The sequence below is a fragment of the Trichechus manatus genome, unplaced genomic scaffold (genome assembly GCF_000243295.1).
Source record: "Trichechus manatus latirostris isolate Lorelei unplaced genomic scaffold, TriManLat1.0 scaffold00026, whole genome shotgun sequence".
In the NCBI taxonomy this organism is placed as follows: Eukaryota; Metazoa; Chordata; class Mammalia; order Sirenia; family Trichechidae; genus Trichechus; species Trichechus manatus.
In genome coordinates this window covers 22,458,973-22,480,544 of record NW_004443962.1, presented here as the reverse complement: position 1 = coordinate 22,480,544, position 21,572 = coordinate 22,458,973, and the positions used below count along the sequence as shown (strand labels likewise).

Here is a 21,572-nt window from a genome sequence, read left to right as displayed (position 1 = left end):
AATGGTGCTGGCATAACTGGATATCCATTTGCAAAAAACTGAAACAAGACCCATACCTCACACCATGCACAAAAACTAACTCAAAATGGATCAAAGCATAAACATAAAATCAAAAACTATAAAGATCATGGAAGAAAAAATAGGGACGAAGCTAGGAGCCCTAATGCACGGCATAAACACAATACAAACCATAAGTAACAATGCACAGGCACCAGAAGAGAGACTAGATAACCGGAAGCTCCTAAAAATCAAACACTTATTATGCTCATCAAAAGACTTCACCAAAAGAGTCAAAAGACAACCTACAGACTGAGAAAAAAATTTTGGCTAGGACAAATTGGATCAGGATCTTATCTCTAAAATCTACAAGATACTTCAAAATCTCAGTGACAAAAAGACAAATAACCCAATTAAAAAATGGGCAAAGGATATGAACAGGCACTTCGCCAAAGAAGACATTCAAGCAGCTAACAGACACATGATCATTAGTCATTAGAGAAATTCAGATCAAAACTACAGTGAGATACCATCTCACCCCAACAATGCTAGCAGTAATCCAAAAAACACAAAATAATAAATTCTGGAGAGGTTGTGGAGAGACTGAAACACTTATACATTGTTGGTGGGAATGTAAAATGGTACAACCACTTTGGAAATCGATTTGGTGCTTCCTTAAAAAGCTAGAGATAGAAATACCTAAGGTTCCAGCTATCCTGCTCCTTGGAATATATCCTAGAGAAATAAGAACCATCACATGAATAGATACATGCACACCCATGTTCATTGCAGCACTGTTCACAATAGCAGAAGGAAGGAAACAACATAGGTGTCCATCAACAGATGAATGGATAAACAAATTATGGTATATCCACACAATGGAATACTATGCAACGATAAAGAACAATGATGAAGCAGTGAAACATAACATGGAAGAAGCTGGAGGTCATTACGCTGAGTGAATTTAGTCAGTCATAGAAGGACAAATATTGTATAAGACCACTATTCTAAGAACTCAAGAAAAGGTTTAAACACAGAAGAAAACATTCTTTGATGGTTTTGAGGGTGGGGAGGGAGGGTGAGGGTTATTCACTAATTAGATAGTAGACAAGAATTATCTTAGGTGAAGGGAAGGACAGCACACACTACAGGAAAAGTCAGCACAAGTGGACTAAACCAAAACTAAGAAGTTTCCTGAATACAATCAAACACTTCGAGGGACGTAGTAGCAGGGATGGGGGTCTGGGGACCATGCTTTCAGGGGACATCTAGGTCAATTGGCATAATAAAGCTTATTAAGAAAATGTTCTGCATCCTACTTTAGTGAGTGGTGTCTGGGGTCTTAAAAGCTTGCAAGCAGCCATCTAAGATTCATCAACTGGTCACAACCACCTGGAGTAAAGGAGAATGAAGAACACCAAAGACACAAGGAAAATATTAGCCCAAGAGACAGAAAGGGCCACAAAAATCAGAGACTTCATCAGCCTGAGACCAGAAGAACTAGATGGTGCCCACCTACCACCAATGACCGGCCTGACAGGGAATACAACAGAGAGTCCCTAATGGAACAGGTGAAAGGTGGGATACAGAACTCAAATTCTGGTAAGAAGACCAGACGTAATCGTCTCACTGAGACTGGAGGAACCCCAGAAAGCATGGTCCCCGGATTCTCTATTAGCTCAGAATTAAAACAATTTCCAAGGCCAACTCTTCAGACAAAGATTGGACTGGACTGTGGGACATAAAATGATTCTCGTGAAGAGTGTGCTTCTTAGCTTGAGTAGATACATGAGACTAAATGGGCAACTTCTGTCCGGAGGTGAGATGAGAAGGCAGAGAGGGTTAGGAGCTGGTAGAATGGACATGGGAAAGCAGGGGTGGAAAGGAGGAGTGTGCTGTCACAGTATAGGGAGACCAATTAGGGTCACATAACAATGTATGTATAAATTTTTGTATAAGAGACTAACTTGAAAGGTAAGCTTTCACTTAAACTACAAAAATAATTAAAAAAAATAAAGGCTGTGAGTTATGAGGAAGAAGAGAGTGCTATGTGTTAGGTGGAAAAACTTGAAGGAGAGCTACAAGTAGTGTTGAAGTGGTTAGGATTTCAACAGTAATGTGGATGGGAGGTGAAGGATTGAGGGGAGGGAGCAGTTAATATTGGTCTTCTCTATGGCCCTATGGCATTTTGTTCACATCTTTGTGATAGCACTTATTATATAAAGCTGTAGCCAGTAATCTGCATGTCAGCTCCCTCTGTGGAGAGCTTTATAAAGGAGTGATATTCATTTTTTAAATATTTGGTATCTTTCACATAGTGTCTAATAAATATTGAGTAAACAGGTTAATCGGTGGATAAACGGATGTCTTAGTTATCTAGTGCTGCTATAACAGAAATACCATAAGTGGATGGCTTCAACAAACAGAGATATATTCTTTCACAGTCTAGGAGGCTAGAAGTCCGAATTCAGGGTGCCAGCTCCAGGAGAAGGCTTTCTCTCTCTGTTGGCTCTGGGGGAAGGACCTTGTCATCAATCTTCTCCTGATGTAGGAGCTTCTCAGCACAGGAACCTCAGGTCCAAAGATGCAGTCTGCTCCTGGCACTGCTTTCTTGGTGGTCTCAGGTCCACTGTCTCTCTACTCGCTTCTCTCTTTTATATCTCAAAAGAGATTGGCTTAAGATACAACCTAATCTTGTAGATTGAGTCCTGCCTCATTAACATGACGGCCTCCTATCCCACCAAATTAACATCATAGAAGTAGGATTTACAACACATAGGAAAATCTCATTAGATGACAAAATGGTGGACAATCACACAACACTGGGAATCATGGCCTAGCCAAGTTGACATATATTTTTGGGAGACACAATTCAATCCATGACAACAAAAGAATAAAAATTGAAGATGCATAATTTGACAGAACAGAGTTAGTATATGTGACAGAGGGAAGACACAGTCTTCCAGGTGACTTGGTTCCATACTGGGAAGGACCTTGAATGAAGGCTATGGGGGACAGAACAAAGGTGACATTAAAGAGTTATTTTAGGAAAATTTGTTTAGTAGGGATCACACATGAGTCAGTATCAGCGAAAGGGGCAAGCTTAGAAGAGGAAAGCTAGTTTAGGGAATGCTGCAATAGTCTAGATCTAGGGTTCTTTGGACATGTCATCAGGAAAGACCAATTGCTACAGAAGGACATCATGTTTAGTATAGTAGAGGGTCAGAGAAAATGAGGGAAACCTTCAATGAGATGGACTGACATAATAGCCTCAACAATGGGTTCAAACATACCACGGATCATGAAGTTGGCACAGGACTGGGCAAGTTGACACCAGCTAACAACAGGGGTTCTTTAAGATGCCTTGCTACAATTTCACTTTTTAAAGGATTTATGTGATGTGACGCAGCCACGAGAACTTCTGTCTTGTCACTGTGCTGCAGGACAGCAAAGGCAAGAAGACTGCACACACGTGACAGTGTGAGATGGCTGGCTGCCTTCCCAGCATCCTGTTCAACCGTGTGATTCCTCACCAGTTCTTCGCCCATCACAGAGAGCTCAGTGGTGAGCGGAGATCACATGGCAACTTTGCACAAGGCCATTTATCATAACAGAGAGAAGCAGGCCCTGAGCATCAGAAATGAACTTATTAGTTGCCAAAAAGCCAGCTTCTCATCTGGTCAGGCAAGGATGGAAGTGTCACCCCCCACTGCTAAGTCCTCTCCCTGTGGGCTGAGAACCTTGCCCATGTTAGACGGATGGCTCAGCCCCACCCCAGACCTTCCACGATGCACTGGCCTCCCCACTAAGACAGAAGGTTGAAACATTTAGAATGTTTTCATGTGTTGAACTCAGGTAATGGGGTAAGCTATGTGCTCCCAGCGACCACTGCTGAATACAGCGGAGAGGTAGTTCTTCTTTGACCCAGGTCACTGCCCACTATCTGCACGGCTGGCCAGCTGGCAGACACTGCCCTGCTGTGTCATTTAGCACAGCTACCTTTGTGTCTGGGGAAGAAATAGAAATCTCTTCATTATCTTTTAATCTGCCCAGTTCAGTGGTAGAATTCTCAGTTTTTATGCAGGAGACCTGGCTTCAATTCCTGACCAATGTACCTCATGTCTAGTCACCACCCACCCACGTGTCAGTGGTGGCTTGTATGTTGCTATGATGCTGAAAAGGTTTCAGCGGAGCTTCCAGACTAAGATAGAGTAAGAAGAAAGGCCCGGTGATCTACTTCCAAAAATCAGCCAATGAAAACCCTACGGGTCACAACGGTGCATCCATAACAGCTCATAGGGATGGCTCAGGACCTGGCTGCTTTTCCTTTAGTCACGCGTGGGGTCTCCATGAGTCGGGGCTGATGGAATGGCTGCTAACAACTACAACAAATGGTGGGAAAAACCAAGCCATATCTGGCCGCTTTGATTGTCTTTGTCATAAATTCTGGGATTGAAGGAACTTGGTACTGGAAAAGCAGCAGGATCCATACACGCTTGCTCACCAAGCCCACTTCATCTTGAGCCCCAGCTTTCTTGGCCATCCCCTCTCATGCCTAGCATGTCTGAAACCAGAGGTGATCACTTCCCCCGGATAGTTTATCAAGAAAAATTTTAAACACACAGTTGAAAGAATTTTAGAGTGCAAATGCATATACATGCCTCTAGATTTTACCGCTAACGTTTTGTTTTACTTGCTTTATCATACAGGTTTTATCCATTTAGAGTGGATCATTTTTTAACATTCCCCTCCTCTATACAATGAAATTGTTTTCAGTTATAATCATAAAATAAAATGAATAATAACGGCTGGAAAAGATACATTGAAATTTTAATTCAACTATGTATATGTAATTATGCTAGTAAAAATAAAATAAATACTGCATATAAAATATTATAAATAAAATACATATGCATTAACATGTATATTATATATTAAAATATATATTATAGATTTTGCTGTCCATGCTGTGTATTGGATTTTAAATATAATGTAAATTTTAACAGATAAATGAACATCTCCAAGTGTTCACATGAAATGATAGAAATGAAATCATCTAAGTTCTGTTTCTTCAGCTTCACACATATTGTGCTATTATTGCTTATTTTAAACCTACTGTTTGAATAAATGAATATGTGGTCCCACAGGGGTTGCAGACAAGGATTCTGCTCTAAGTAAGTGCCAATGATTCTAGATCATTACAGATTCACTCTCGAGATGAACATGTGTCAGAGTCCCTTGTGTTGAAGACCAACTTTACAAAATAGCTTCTATATGGCACTCATTATTTAGTAAAATATCAGTTATAAAAATGTGTTCATTTGAAACTTATATATAAGCTTAAATGTAAATATATATACATATATATGTATGTATAAAACCAAACCAAATCCATTACCAACGAATCGATTCTGACTCATAGCAACCCTATAGAACAGAGTAGAACTGCCCTCTAGGTGGATACGAGCTGCCATCTTTTTGGTTAGCAGACAAGCTCTTAACCACTATGCCACCAAGGGCTCCGATATATATGTATATATAAAAATAATTAAAAATCAATGGTAATTGCAGTAATTGATTAGAACTTACATAAATCAAAGTTGTTTTTTTTTTTTTCCAGGGAGGGGTATTTTATCACTGATATTGTTTAGAATTACCAGTCTATGGTGATAATAAGAAAGCAATTTTAGTTGGTTTTATGATTGTTCTTAAATTCTGTACAAATAGCTGAGCCCCTGTTATCTGCTCTCACTTCTCACCCTTGGTGACTTCAGCGGAGCAGTGTTTTCCTTTAAAAAGCCAGTGGTCTGCTTTCCATTAACACCTAGCACCCCCAGGGAAGCGTGTCTGTGCCACAGGGATGAGAGCTGGTGATGTATGAGTTGCCCCAGCTCTTTCCCTCCCCCTGTCTGCTAAGGAAAATTCTGGCAATGCCCCTCAGGATGACCCTCCTCTTCCAGCCTTGGCTCTAATTCAGATTGACTAGGAAGGGTAGGTGCAAGGGATGGAGGAGTTACACCAGGATGGGCCCAGCTTTACTGGGATGGCAGGTGGCTGGTGGCAGCAGCCAGAGGGAGGAGAAAGGGGAATCCTTTGGCTTGGGGCTTTCAAAGTGTAAGCTGGAGTCTTCTGGAGCAGGGGTGAGGCATGGAACAAGAGAAATGGGGGCAAAGGGGCTTTTCAGAAGCAGCACTAAGGGTTTTTAATTATGCCTCTTAATATACTTTGGAAGATGCAGGCAAAACTTTTAATTACTTGTAAATATTTTGGATTGTTGAACTGCTCTGAAGCTGGGCTCTGAGGGGCTCTGAATTGTAGAGTTTCATTAATGGAACCCTTAGTTTGGGGTGCAAAGCTGACCTCTAGGTCCCTTTAACATTTACTACATAGCAAGTAGGCAGCTTCAGTTTCTGAACTGGACCTGGTGGAGGTAAATTGACTCCGTTCCTCTGAAAGCTAGCTTGAATACGGCTACCAGTTCTCCTGAGGCAAGAACGTAGGAGGGTGAACGCCAGCTGGGAGACGCCTCTGTATGTTCCTATGCAGAACACCTGAAAAATGCACACAGATAACAGCAAGCCTGCTGACCTCAATGTAAGTGCCGTGTGGGAAGCCTTCTCTCTTACTTGAATGCCATTTACTGTTGACCGTAGGAAAATGAGGCAGTGGGACTTTATAAAAATAAAGAGAGCAATGACAAACGACTTTATCTTTTTATGGTACTTAATGGGTTTTACATATGTGAGCTTGTTTTAAAGTGCTGTACTTAGCAATAGACTTGCAGCTGTTTTTCTGAAACTCCAGGGAAATTGTACTGATCTTTGTACAAATTCCATTTTAAAATTTAATCAGTGCTAACTGAGACTGCCTATAGTGTATTCCTGCATTTAAAGACCCAACCTTGGCCTCGTCAGCTCTACATGTACAGTCATTTCTGTGGACTTCCTTCTTTTACTTCTTTGGGGAAATTTTTGAAAGTAGGCTGGACGCCGTAGGTCAATGCCTCATCCTAAAATGGAATGTTTTTTCTCCTTAGAAGCAGCAGCCTCACTCTTGTAGGACCCACATTAGATGAGATCTGGTCTCATTCAATCTCACCAGGATGGATACTTCGACATTTCACTGGAGGGGTTGACAAGGTGTTTGGCAGAAAGAATGAGGGAGCTATGAATAATTCACACTATACTTGGCTACATAGCACCCTGTTAATTGGCAGGATTAGAGTGGAAGCCACGAACTTTGAAGAGGAGAGCAAGGGGGAGTGAGAATGAGAGAACGCTGCCCGCAGAGAGAAGAGAGACTGCTGCTTTGGAATTGGTGTGCTAGGCGGCTGCCTTTAGAAGAACATGTGTTTAAAAGTTATTTCGTCACCGGAATTTATTTACCCTGATATGTATAAATCTCTCCTTCAAAGAGGCTAAACTCTTGCATACATTATTAAAGAATTCACAGCATCAAATGACAGAGAGTAGAAGAGAAAAAAGAGGATGGGAAAAGGATAAATAATACATTTTCCTCTTGTGCGTAACACTTCGCACGTCAGTACATTTAAACCAAAAATTTGCTATTTTTTTCTTTCATTGTATTTTTAACCAAATTTTCTTTCATTTATGACTGCAAAATTGAGTCACTGAGCAGTTCAGTGGCTGGCTCAGAGCCGCATGCATGTGGGCAACGGTGAAACGAAGCATGTTTGATTCCTGCCCTACAGCTTGACACAAACCAGGCGTCATCTATCACTCTTCCTTTTTCTTCCCACCACCCAGTCACGAAGCCATAATTAAGAAATCACTTATTTTCATGTTTTTAATCCTGTCTCAGCCCAAAAAGAATCGATTGTAGGAGAAATCCTACATAATACCAACATTAGAAACCCACTCACATTCTCACAGCTGCACGCATATGAATCCACCCTCTTAGAATCCTGGCCGCCCAACTTTTAGGTCCTCCAGTCTGCAATCCATGGCATTCAGGCGTCTCCCTCACAGCAACTGTTCAGCAGAGCTAGGGAGTTGAGAAGCAAACCTGGGGACCATCTCACCAGTATTCATACAATTACTGGTTTTCCTTATCTTAGTTGTGTGACTTCATACGAGTCAATAAATAAGTACATACATGTATACATATATATACACACACACAGGGTTGCTATGAGCTGGAATTGATGGTGATGAGTTTATATATACATATATATGTATAAATTTGATCTATTTGGGCCTTCTAGCACCAAGATTCTCCTGACTCAGTAGTTCCATTTAAACTTTGTTGCTGTTGTTAGTTACTGCTGAGTGGCTCCTGACTCATGGCGACCCCCAGTGTTACAGAGTAGAACTGCTCCATAGGAGTTTCTTGGCTATAATCTTAAGGGGACAAAATTGCCAGGTCTTTTCTTCCGTGGTACTGCTGGGTGGATTCAAACTGCCAACCTTTAGGTTAGCAGTATTTAAACTCTAGACTACTTTTAATTCATATTACATCTCTTTTTGTTTGTTTGTTTTTTAAAAGATATCAAATATCTCAGTTCAGGTGGTCAGTGCCCAAGGAGAGCTTCCAGGGAGACCACCACCACGAAAACCCATCAGCAAAGCCAAATTCAGGAAGAAATCACCTAAGAAGAAAGCTCCCTTTTGGAACGTCCAAAACAAAATCATCCTCTTCACAGGGTTTTTATTCATCCTGGCAGCCGTAGCCTGGACACTTCTGTGGGTCTACATCAGTGAGTTAAAATTGTGCCCCTTTGGGGTTAGTCCAGCATGAGTGACGCAGGCCTTCCTGCCTCTGGCTGTTTCTGATAGGACTTTCCTCTTTCTGAGACTGACACTCCTTTTCCAAAACTGGTGTTGAGGTTTAGGGAGAAAAAAAACAGAACAGTCTTTCCAGTTTTTCTTTCACCACCACTTCTTTCTCCCCAGAGGAGAGAATAAGAAGGGGACATGGCGGACAGGATGAGAAGAGCTGGGGAGGGTGTCAGGAGCTTTGACTAGCTCAGAAAAGTATTGCATTTAGAGCTTTAAAAAATGAATGAGATGCTAAGCCGTTTCATGTCCTCATTCCACCCACTGCCTGTTTCTAAGCAACCTTAAATCTCTGGCTCCCTGAGCTAGGTTGTTTATACATGCATCTTTTCTCTCTCCTGGATTGTGGTTTTGCCAATCTGTTTGATCTTTTAGATGGAAGTCATAATTAAGCTCTTTCATATAAGTGCTTGCTCATGTAACTCAGTAACTATAGCATTTGTTGACCTACAATTTCGTGCCCGCCCCATAGTTTTAGGGAAATACAGCTTAATGTATTTAGTACACGATATGTGTACTCCCAATCTCCCCACATCCCCCCCCCAAAACCCAAACTCATTGTTGTCGAGTCAGTTTTGACTCATAGTGACCCTGTAGGACAGAGTAGAACTGCACCATGGTGTTTTCAAGACTGTAAATCTTTACGGAAGCAGCAGACTGCCACATCTTTCTCCCTTGGAGTGGCTAGCGGGTTTGAGCTGCTGACTTTAAGCGGCCGAGTGCACAATCATTGCACCACCAGGGATCCTCATGTGTACACCCAAGGGTATTAAAATCTAGTTGGAGAGGCAAGATTTATAGGCAAAAAATTAATGAGTATTGTCTTGAACTTTCCGGGTCACTTACGTATATACAAGTTGATCACCTATTATTTGCTTGGCACAGTGTAAGGCAATGGGCATCCTGAGATGAGGAAGATGCAGTTCCTACCTTCAAAAGTTCACAGTTCAGTGCTGGAGAGAGGCTACGAGGTGACTTCTCTGCTGGAGGGAATACTCTGTGATCACAGAAGAGGGTCACTGTCCCTGCCCCGGAACAGAGTTCAGGGAAGGCTTCAAGAGCTGGTTCCTCAGAATGCACTAGACACATCTCTGGAGTGCCTCCTTTGGGGGCCCTGGGGTAGACGTGGGGGACAGAGCAGTCCTCTGGGAGCTTACCAACTAGTGGGACAAGTAAGTCAGTGGGCAATTAAGACAAACATACAACACACACAAATACACTTGCACAACTGCGGTCCAGAACAAATAAATTATTTCCCATCAGCTCTCCGCTGCACCTCACGTGATACATTTGTGTTGCCTTAGCATTTATGTATCAAGCTTTGTAACCTCACTCTGCAGAAGCAATTTTTTTGGATGTGTAAAAATCAGAGACGGGTATTTCAGGGAGAAAGATCCGTATGAACAAAGGGAAACTGGAATAAACAAGCAAGAATTGTTCGACAAGCAGTGGAGGTTACTTTTGATACATGAAATTGGGGTGTGGAGGGTGACCTTGAGAAACGAGGTGGACAGCTGACCAGGGAGACCATGGGATGGTCTTTTTGCTGGACTGAGCTAGAGTAGGCTAAATGTAATCTGATTCAAGGCTAAATTGACCTCCATTGTCCTAACTCTCGAGCATTTACTGATGTGAGGAGGATGTGCTAGCTTCTAGAGAGAAGTCATAGCTTTCATTCCATTTTTAAAGTGTCCAAAACTAAAAACATAGGTAAGAAGCCCTCCCCTGCCCTTACCCTGTTTTATCCAGGAGGCCTAGTGAGATAAGGTCATCTGCCCAAGGTCACACAACCTGAAAAAACAAATCCAGGACAGAACCTCAGGCCTTCTGCCCCTTACCCTGCGCCCCTCTCCCATCCCTCTATGACTCACTCCTCTGCTTGGCGCTAAAGTGACCTTGGGTTTTACCTTCTTTTTAATTAAGCCATCATTTATTTAGCATTTTCATGTGCTAGGCATTGTGCTAAAAGAGAATATTCTCTGAGTCCCTGGGTTGCGCAAATGGTTAATGGGCTCAGCTGCTAACCAAAAGTTGCTGGTTCGCGTCCACCCAGAGGTGCTTCAGAAGAAAGCCCTGGCAATCTACTTCCAAAAGATCAACCATTGAAAACTTATGGAGAACGGTTCTACTCTGACACACGTGGGGTCGCCATGAGTTGGAACAGACTCGATGGCAGCTGGTTTTCTGGTCTCTTCCTCTATCCCCCTTCCTCCCGCCCTTCCTGCCCACAAACATCTGTTGAGCTTCAAACCTATACTGGACACTCACTATGTTACACACTGGGGAGAAGAAGAAGTCACTGTTACTTCCTCCGGAGAACTCTAAACGGACATAGACAAGCAGACAAAAGCTATGCTATACTGGGGTGTGCGCTCTAGGAAAGGAAAGTACAAGGCCACGGAGGCCTGGGGATGGAGCCAGCAGAAACAGTTGCCAGCAAGTTAATTCCAAATGATAGTGACTCCATGTGTGTCAGAGAAGAACTGTGCTCCATAAGGTTTTCAGTGGCTGATTTTTCGGAAATAGATCACCAGGCCTTTCTTTTGAGATACCTCTGGGTGGACTTGAATGTTCAACTTTTTGTTTAACTGTTTGCAGGAGATGGTGCTACAGAGGATTAAAACATTGGAAACAAAAAGAAAAGGGAGCAAGGAGAGCCCTTATCTTCACGAAGCTCTTCTGGGTTCTCAGGTGCCCTAAGGCAATTCATGAAGGGAGGTATCTTTGTCATTTTGTCTGCAAAGTCTCTGGGCAGGCTTGACACCCAATCTCTCCCACAGTGCTCGCTAGGAAGAATAGTGAGCAGGTGTTACCTAGCACTGGGCTGAGGGCCACACTTCGTGACTCATTAGAAGGATGAATTTCCCAGGCACTGCACAGATGGCCCAGTGCCCTGGGCATCGTGAACAAATTCATATAGGGAACGAATGCCCCAAGAGCTTAGTGAAGGTCATTTGGGGCCCTTCCCTCCCCGTCCCTGGGCAAATTTTACCACAGTACTCGATTGTGTGCATTTCTTATCTCCTTGCCTTCCACAGACTGGGAATCCAGGAGAATCGTATATGCTCTTCTTGGGTCCTTATCATCTCTAAACCAAAACCAACCAAACCCTTTGCTGTCAAGCTGATTCTGACTCATAGTGAGCCCATAGGACAAAGTAGAACTGCCCCATAAGGTTTTCCAGGAACAGATGGTGGATTGGAACCGGCAGCCTTTCAGTTAGCAGCTGAGCTCATGTATATCTTTTTCCTTTTAATCTTGCTCTTAAGTATTTGCCATTAAAAAAAAAAAAAAAAAAAGAATCCTGTCCTCAGAGATGTGGTTATTTTCTGCTCATGAAGAGATGCTATTAACCACAGCTAGAGCTTCACTGAAGAAGCCCTGGTGGCACAGTGGTTAAAGTGCTCAGCTGCTGACTGAGAGGTCAGCAGTTCAAACCCACCGGCTGCTCTGGGAGAGAAAGATGTAGCAGTCTGCTTCCATAAAGATTACAGCCTTGGAAACCCTATGGGGCAGTTCTACTCTGTTCTATAGAGTTGTTATGAGTTGAAACTGACTTGATGCAGTGGGTTTTTGACTGGAGCTTCACAGGCTATGAATCAGTCAAATATTTAGCTGCCTCAAATAAAACCATTTTAGGAGCCTGCCACATAGGTGGCAAAGCCTGCTTATTGCCTTCTCTCCATTTTACAGGTAAGACAGAAAGCAAAGATGCCTTTTACTTCGTTGGGATGTTCCGCATCACCAACATTGAGTTTCTCCCAGAACACCGACAGAAAGAGTCCGGGGAATTCCTTTCAGTGTCACGGACCGTGCAGCAAGTGGTGAGGTGACTGGTGCGGGGAGCGGGGGCAGAGGAACGAGAGGATGGGGGCAGGGGTGGAGGGGTCACCAGGGTCACAGGTGAGCAGGGCTTGGAGAAGGAGAGGGCTGGGTGGACGAAACCTATCAGAGGAACACGTGGGACGTAGCTCATCTTTGCGGTAAGACAGAATTCTTATTCTGTCGCTTATTTCTTTTCCTGCTTCAAGTAAAAAGAAATGACTCTCCGGGCTTCAGTTTTTGTTGCTGCTCTTGTTGTTTGTCTCATCTGTAAAATGAAGGAATTGGGTCAGGAGATCTTTAAAATATCTTCTAGTTCTGAAATTGCATGCATTCATTTCAACCGCGACACATTGGTAATCTTGTCACTTTTTTTTAACTTTCTCATTACAGAAGTAATATGTATTTATTTTAAAAATGTGTAAAATTCAGAAAAGTATACAAAGGAACATTAAACCTTCTTTAATTTCATCACCAGAGAAAGAACTCGTTTTTGATCTGGACCACATCAACACAGGGGATCATGGGAAATTGGAGTATTAGAGCATATTCAGTTTTATAGCATGATTTGTACCTCTTAACATTATATTGAGTGTTTCTATGCAAGTAAGTATTCTTTAAAGAACAGAAACTTTAGCAGCTACAAGGTATTAACAAATCTCTTTTTATTGGATGTTTAGGTCATTTCTAATTTATGCTACAGTAGCTAATGCTACAATAACTCTGCCATGTAAATTGTATCTCCTATGACTTCCTTAGATAATTTTCTAAAAGTATAATTACTTGGTCAAATAGAAAAATATATGTTCATGGCTCTTGGTACATATTACTAACTAGAAAGTTTATACCAATTTGTGTTTCCTCAGTGATAGACAGGGTTACCTATACCGTGGGGGTCTTAATGAAGTGACAGGCACCCCGCAGTGTAGAATTAGGAAAGAGAAGCATTTGTGAGAGAAAGAGCAAGAAGTCACAGAAAATAGTGGTCATGAAAGTGTTTATTTACTGAATGTCTACTATATATTATGTTGCCAAGCACTTTACCTCAAGTATTCCTCAAATTATCCCAAGAGAATAGGTATGTTTTTCGTGCTTTAGGTGAAAGTTTACAGTGCAAATTAGTTACTCTTTCAAAAATTTATACACAAATTGCTTTGTGACATTGGCTATAATCCCCACAGTGGGTCAGCACTCTCCCCCTTTCCCTGTCCACTCCAGGTTCCCCCTGTCCATTCGTCTGATTTTCCTGTCCCTTCCTGGCTTCTTGTCTTTGCTTTTGCGCAGGTGTTGCCCACTTGGTGTCCTATACATGATTAAATTAAGAAGCACATGTGTTATTGGTTGTTTCCTAGGCCTGTCTAATCTTTGGCTGAAAGGTGGACTTCAGAAGTGGCTTCAGTTGAGTTAGCAGGGTGTCAAGTGGCTTAAATGGATTTTTTTTTTTAATAATTTTTTTTATTGTGCTTTAGGTGAAAGTTTACAGCTCAAGTTAATTTCTCATTCAAAAATTTTGGAAGTAGGTATTTTTATTACCACTTTACAGATTAAAAACCAAAACAAAAGAAAAATGGAGACTCAGCAGATCTAAGTAACTTGTTCTGCATTGCATAGTGAATTTGAACTCCACAATCCATATTTTATCCACTAGGCTACATTATTTATAAGTATTTTTTTTTTTCTCCTGGGCAATTAGGTGAGTGGTTTTGCTGTTATGTAGGAAGGGGTATACGAGGAGAGAAGATTTGCGAGTGAGTTTTGTTCTAGAGATGTTAAGCGAGGACAAATAAGGTAGGTTGATTGAAATAGCTCTCCTTTGAGATCAAACTATGGCGTTTTAAGAGTGCGATGTGCTTCCCTACAGACCGGAGAGTTCAGACGGAGGATCGTAGACCCACCTGTGGGCACCACCTGCCCCCTAGTGGCTAATTTAGGAATGTGTCCGTAAGAATATAAACAGTCAACGGCGGACCTTCTATAGAAAAAAAGGCTGGGTCAAGTACTATAAAAATGGGCTAAAGAAGTTTGAGTTATTAATTATGGAGAAAATTAAGCTTTGGAGTGGAAAGAATACAAAAGTTAAACTTGTTGAGGGTCTTTAAAGAGAGTAATAAGTGAATGAGGGTAACTGGTTGTTCTTCACTGAAAGCAGAGTGAAGTACATGACCCAAGACTGCTGCAGGAAGGAGGAATTTATTAGAATTCTATAATACTGTCTGCATTTGGAGTCAGAGGCCTTTTGTTTGAGCCTTTGCGTTTCTCCTCACTAGTTGTCAGAGCCTGGACCTGCAGCGCGCAAGGTGCTGTGAGAGCAAGTTTGAAAAACTCCAGGCACCTCCGTTGTTTTTGGTTTTTTTTTCAGGTAAACCTTGTTTACACCTCATCTGCCTTCTCCAAATTTTACAAGCAGTCTGTCGTTACCGATGTCAGGTAATTTATGTCTCTTGCTTTGGAATGTCTACATTAACTGCTGTAAATTCCTCTCAAGGCTGTGGAAGGCCTGAGATTCCACCATTCTATAGTAACTTCTTGGGGGTGGCTGTGGGTTAATACCCTATAAACACAATTTGTGCCTTGAATCTCTGCCTCCTGTCACCCTGAGGTTTTGATCTTCACTTACCAAAATCTCTGCCTTTTTCCCATGCTGGAATTTTGGACTTCGTATTAGCACCGCCGGCAAAACGGCTGTAATTGTGGCTGCCATATTGGACTGGGTTGCAAGTAGGGCAAGCAAAGCTCAGACAAGTATTTCACAAAGTATGTTCAGTGAAAAGCTGGTCACCAGAGATCTTCTGGGGGAAAAAGGGATCTCAAGGTCAAATAATTTTTAGAAAAACATTGCCTCCCATACATTTGCAGAGATTCGCAGTCTGCTCTGGCATATTAAATAAAGCCACTGAGAAGTCTTGGAGTAAAGTAACTTATTTACTTTCCTTAGCCCTCCATTTCCTGAATTATTTACTTCAGGACACTATCTTATGTTTCTTTCATTAAATGTGCTAGTGTTTGTGTGGTTAGGACTCAGGCTCTGAAATCAGACTGAAAAACATATTGGGTTTGAATCCTGAGTTTGCTACTTAATAGCTGTGTGATTTTAAGTCATATTTGGCTCCAATTTCCCCATCTGCAAAACCAGGATAATGATAATAGCACCCTCTCCATAGAGGAGTCCGTAGGTGGTGCAGTGGTTAACACACTTGGCTGCTAATTGAAAGGTTGGAATTTCAAGTCCACCCAGAGGCTCCTTGGAAGAAAGGCTTGGCTATCTACTTCTGAAAAATCAGCCATAGAAAACCCTTGGAGCACAGTTCTACTCTGACACACATAGGGTCACCATGAGTTGGAATCAACTTGACAGCACTGGTTGGTTCTTCATAAGGTTAAATGGGATGAAATGGATGTAGCACAGTGCCTGGACAGGTGAGGTATCAAAAATAATAACTGTTGTTATTAGTAATGACAGTGAATACTGATTGCTATCCATAGAAATAGTATACTCTTCATGGAGATACAATTATAGAGTAATGGTTTTAGATAGGAGTCCCACACAATAGCCAGTATATGCACAACACGATGCTCTTCCTCTCCTACCCTCTAAAGAGAAGTCAATGACTTCCTAAGGAAGGGTGTTAGGTCCAACTGAAGGATGCACTCACTGGCCTTACCTTGAATCTGGCAGTTGGCTCACTGCCTCCCTGTGAACATCTGTGTACTAAGAGCTATCCCTGAACATCTTTCTTCTTTTCTCTATAGTAGCAACAACAAGGGTGGCCTCCTTGTCCACTTTTGGATTGTGTTTGTCATGCCACATGCCAAGGGCCATATCTTCTGTGACGACTGTGTGGCAGCTGTCTTGAAGGACTCCATCCAGACCAGCGTTATAAACCGGACCTCTGTGGGGAGCTTGCAGGGTCTGGCTGTGGACATGGACTCTGTGGTACTAAATGGTGATTGTTGGGTAATTCTCCATTAAGCATTCCTTCCTACTGCATTCTTGCTGCTTACCATTATTGTAGTCAACACTGTAATGAAATATCTTCTTCCATAATCCCAGTGGAATAGGACTAGCTGAAGTCATTGGAGCTATGATTGTAAAGGAAATTTGCTAAGTGTTATATATATGCTAAGTGTTATATATAATAGAATTTGGACTAAAACATATATCAAATTGAATTTATTAAAGTGTTCCCCTCCCTAAATTTATCTGAACTTTTTGCCCCTTCAAGCTAGGCTCTGAAGAACATAGTCGTAGCATCCTGGAGAAAGAAGAATCTCACTGTGGTTTATCTTGTTTCCTCTCTCGTCAAGACGGGACTGCACCTCTAGGATGCAGTGCTGCCCAGTGCTCCAAACTGGCCTGCCCGTAACCATGTCAAACTGCAAATTACACCATTTGTGTTATTAGTGTGCTGGCTTAATTACTGTGTGACCCAAAATGTATGCAGCTTTTATATTCTCTTTTGATTTAAATTATATATGTGCTGTTAAAGAGCATGGCTGCTAACCAAAAGGTTGGCAGTTCGAATCCATCAACCACTCCTTGGAAACCCTATAGGGCAGCTCTACTCTGTCCTGTGGGGTTGCTATGAGTTGGAATCTACTTGGCGGCAATGGGTTGGGTTTGGTTAATAATATAGTGGGTGGTTGGTAAGTATTTGTTAATTAATTAATGAAAAATTTCTAGTGGAAAATTCAGCACCAAATTTGCTATTTGAGATATAGAACTAAATATTACCATATTTAATTTTTAAATTAAAATTTTTTTATTTAAAAATTTTTAAAACTTTTTATTATGGATGATTTCAATAATATATAAAAGTAGAGAAAATAATAAGCTCCTATATACCCTTTACTCACATTCGGCAGCTATCAACTCATGGCTGTTGTACTTGATCTCTAATTTCTAAACAACTTACCCCTGCCCACACTGGATTATTTTGAAGCAAACACTACGTATGTTTGATTGCTTTTAAAGAAGGACTGAAAATAATTTTCCCTAAGCAAAATTCTAACAAAGTGGTATGCCGGCAATAACAGGCTCTTTTCTGTGTGCTTTTTCAATGCAGCTGGGCTTCGGTCAGATTACTCTTCAACCATAGGATCTGGTAATTTATCTCATACTGTCCCCACTAGCCCCCCGCCCCCATCAGTATCCCTTTCAGCTGTAGTTTTCCTTTAAAACCACGGTGGTGTTTGTTAGTGCTCTTTCAGTTGCAAGTGACAGAAATACCCTCCAATTGGCTTAAGCACCAAAGACATTTGACTGGCCCATGTGACTAGGACATATGTGGAGCGGTGTGGCTTCAGGCATAGTTGGGTCCAGTGCCTAAAATAACAACATCAGGACACTGCATCTGAAGAAAGAGGCTCTTCTTCCCTCTGTGGTGGACCTATTATCAAGCAAGTTCTTCCAACATGGTGGCAAAGAAGGCCACCAGATGGTCCAAGCCTATAGTCTATCAGTTTAGCAACCATGGTGGGAAAAAACTCAACAACATAACACTCATATTTCCTACAGAAGTCCTGGGACTGGCCCTCATTGTCCCCAGGTGGGTGCGTGCTCATTCCTGAATCAATTTCTGTGTCTCTGATTAGCGAGTCTGGGTCATGTGCCCAGCTCTGGAAGTAGGGGTGAGCTTCACACTGACCAAACCACAGAAAGAAGAGCAGGGCAGGCATATTTCCTCAAAGTAAAATTTAGTTGCTGCTACCAGAAGAGGGCGGAGTGGACTCTAGGCTGGCAAAGACAGCACATGACCCCCATATGATCGACCTCCTTTGCTCTTTGCACTTCACTAAAGTTTTATAGAGAAGTTATTCTTTGACACAAAGTTTCTGTCTTCACAGGCAGAGGCTGCTGTCAGAACTTCTATGCAGATCACCCATCTCTCCGATATCCTCTGGAAATTTCTGCAACTTCAGGGAGGCTGACGTGCCAGTTTAAGCTGGTGGCCCTAGTGGGCTATCTGATTCGTCTCTCCATTGAGTCCGTCCAGATGGAAGCAGACAACTGTGTCACAGACTCCTTGACGGTTTACGACTCCCTCTTGCCTATCCGGAGCACCATTTTGTACAGGTATTATGCAGCATTCTTGTTTTGGTGAGTGAAAAAGTTTTTCCAAGTCTTTATTTTGCAATATCTAGATTCCTTGGATTTTTTTTTTTTTTTTACCCTTGTTGTGTCCAATCATAAGATCAAAGACTGACTCATGCCCTATTTAGTACCCTTGGTATTAGCCAGAGTCTAATGTTTGTTTTTCACTTGTAGCAGACAAAATTAGTGCAGCAAGAACTCAGCCAATGTTTCTGAAATGTAACAGATTTTTGTTTGATTTTACTTTTTCTTATCACAATAAAGTCAGTTTCAATAGTATGAGAATAGTCTATGATAGTGTTTGCATAGCATTAGTAAACAATTTTTTTCTTTTTTTATTGTGCTTTAGATGAAGGTTTACAGACTAAATTAGTTTTTCATTAAACAATTAATACAAATATTGTTTTGTGACATTGGTGGCCCACCCCATGACATGTCAGCACTCTCCCCTTCTCAATCTTGGGTTTCCCATTATCAGCTTTCCTGTCTCTCTTCCTGCCTTCTCATCCTTGCCCCTGGGCTGGTGTGCCCATTTAGTCTTGTTTTGTTTTATGGGCCTGTCTAACCTCAGGAGTGACTTCATTACTGATCTAAAATGGTATCCAGGGGCCATACTCTTGGGGTTTGTCCAGTCTCTGTCACATCAGTAAGTCTGGTCTTTTTGTGTGTGTGTGTGAGTTAGAATTTTGTTCTACATTTTCTCCAGCTCTGTCTGGGTCCCTCTACTGTGATCTCTGTCAGAGCAGTCGGTGGTGGTACCCAGGCACCATCTAGTTTTGCTAGACTCAGTCTGGTGGAGACTGTGGTAGTTGTTGTCCATTAGTCCTTTGGACTAATCTTTTCCTTGTATCTTTGGTTTTCTTCATTCTCCTTTGCTCCAGATGGGGTGACACCAGTAGAGTATCTTAGATGGTCACTCACAAGCTTTTAAGACCCCAGATTCTACTCACCACAGTAGGATGTAGAACATTTTCTTTATAAACTATATTATGCCAACTGAGCTGGATGTTCCCCGAACCCATGGTCCTCAGCCCTCAGCCCAGTAATTCAGCCCCTCAGGGAGTCTGGATGTGTCTATGAAGCTTCCATGACCTCGTCTTGTTCAGGTTGTGCTGACTTCCCCAGTATTGGGTACTGTCTTACCCTTCACCACATCTACCACTTATCTATTGTCTATTTAGTGTTTTTCTCTCCCCACTCCCATAATCATCGAAGATTGTTTCTTTTTGTGTGTAAACCTTTTCATGAATTTTTATAATAGTGGTCTCATATAGTATTTGTCCTTTTGTGATTGATTGATTTCATTCAGCAAAATGCCCTCCTGATTCGCCCATATTGTGAGATGTTTTGCAGATTCATCATTGTTCTTTATTGTTGAGTAGTATTCCATTGTGTGTACGTACCATAGCTTGTTTGTCCATTCATCAGTTGATGGACACTTAGGTTCTTTCCATCTTTTTGCTATTGTGAATAATGCTACAATGAACATGGGTATGTATATGTCTATTTGTGTGATGGTTCTTATTTCTCTAGGATATATTCCTAGGAGTAGGATAGCTGGATCATATGGTATTTCTATTTCTAGCTTTTTTTTAAACCAAGTCCCATATCATTTTCCAAAATGATTGTACCGTTTTGCATTCCCACCAGCAATGCATAAGAGTTCCAATCTCCCTGCAGTCTCTCCAACATTTGTTACACTCTGTTTCTTTTTTTTTTGATTTCTGCCAGTAATGTCGGGGTGAGATGGTACCTCATTGTAGTTTTTATTTGCATTTCTCTAATGGCTAGTGATCGCAAGCATTTCCTCATGTGTCTGTTAGCCTCCTGAGTGTCTTCTTTGGTGAAGTGTCTGTTCATATCCTTTGCCCATTTTTTAATTGGATTATTTGTCTTTTTGTTGTAGAAGTGTTGGATTTTCCTATAGATTTTAGAAATTAGACTTTTGTCAGATTTGTGATGGCCAAATTTTTTTTCCCAGTCTGTAGGTTCTTTTTTTACTCTTTTGTGAAGTCTTTTGATGAGCATAAGTGTTTAATTTTTAGAAGATACCAGTTATCTAGCTTATCTGCTGACATTTGTGTGTTGTTAGTTATGGTTTGTATCCTATTTATGCTGTGTATTAGGGCCTCTAGAGTCCACCCTATTTTTTTCTTCCATGATCTTTATAATTTTTGTTTTTATATTTAGGTCTTTGATCCATTTTGAATTAGTTTTTGTGTGTGGTGTGAGGTATGGGTCTTCTTTCATTTTTTTGCAGATGGCCATCCAGTTTTGCCAGCATTATTCATTAAAAAGACTATCTTTTTTTTTTTTTATTGTACTTTAGATGAAGGTTTACAGAACAGTTTCTCATTAAACAGTCAGTACACGTATTGTTTTATGCCATTAGTTAACAACCCCATGACATGTCAACACTCTGCCTTCTCAACCTTGGAGGACCTTTTTTTTTTTTGTGAAAATATACATAGCCAAAGATACACCATTTAAAAAATTTCTACATGTACAATTCAGTGACATTGATTACATTCTTCTAGTTGTGCTGCTATTCCAAATTATTCTGTCGCTATTATTTTCAACTCACTGCCTCCTAGGCTTCCCATCAAACCTTTTGAGTTGCTGTTATCAATTTGATCTCACATAGATAATTCTTTTTTGTACTTTAGATGAAGGTTTACAGAACAAATAGTTTCTCATTAAACAGTACACATATTGCCCTATGACAATGTTTAACAACCCTATGACATGTCAACACTGTCCTTTCTCAACCTTGGGTTCCCTATCACCAGCTTTCCTGTCCCCTCCTGCCTTCTAGTCCTTGTCCCTGGACTGCTGTGCCTCATTAGTCCCGTTTTGTTTTATGGGGA

The 21,572-nt window shown here is 41.4% G+C and overlaps 1 protein-coding gene across 1 annotated transcript in view; it reads left to right on the top strand.

Moving 5' to 3' along the window:
• TMPRSS7 (transmembrane serine protease 7) overlaps positions 1–21,572 on the top strand; it is a 77,383-nt gene that overhangs the window by 9,755 nt on the left and 46,056 nt on the right. Inside the window, exons 3-7 of the mRNA XM_004373688.1 lie at positions 11,583–11,590; positions 12,486–12,616; positions 14,974–15,041; positions 16,368–16,558; positions 18,459–18,687. Of these exons, the coding sequence (XP_004373745.1) occupies positions 11,583–11,590; positions 12,486–12,616; positions 14,974–15,041; positions 16,368–16,558; positions 18,459–18,687 (627 nt within the window). The remainder of the gene's footprint in view (positions 1–11,582; positions 11,591–12,485; positions 12,617–14,973; positions 15,042–16,367; positions 16,559–18,458; positions 18,688–21,572) is intronic.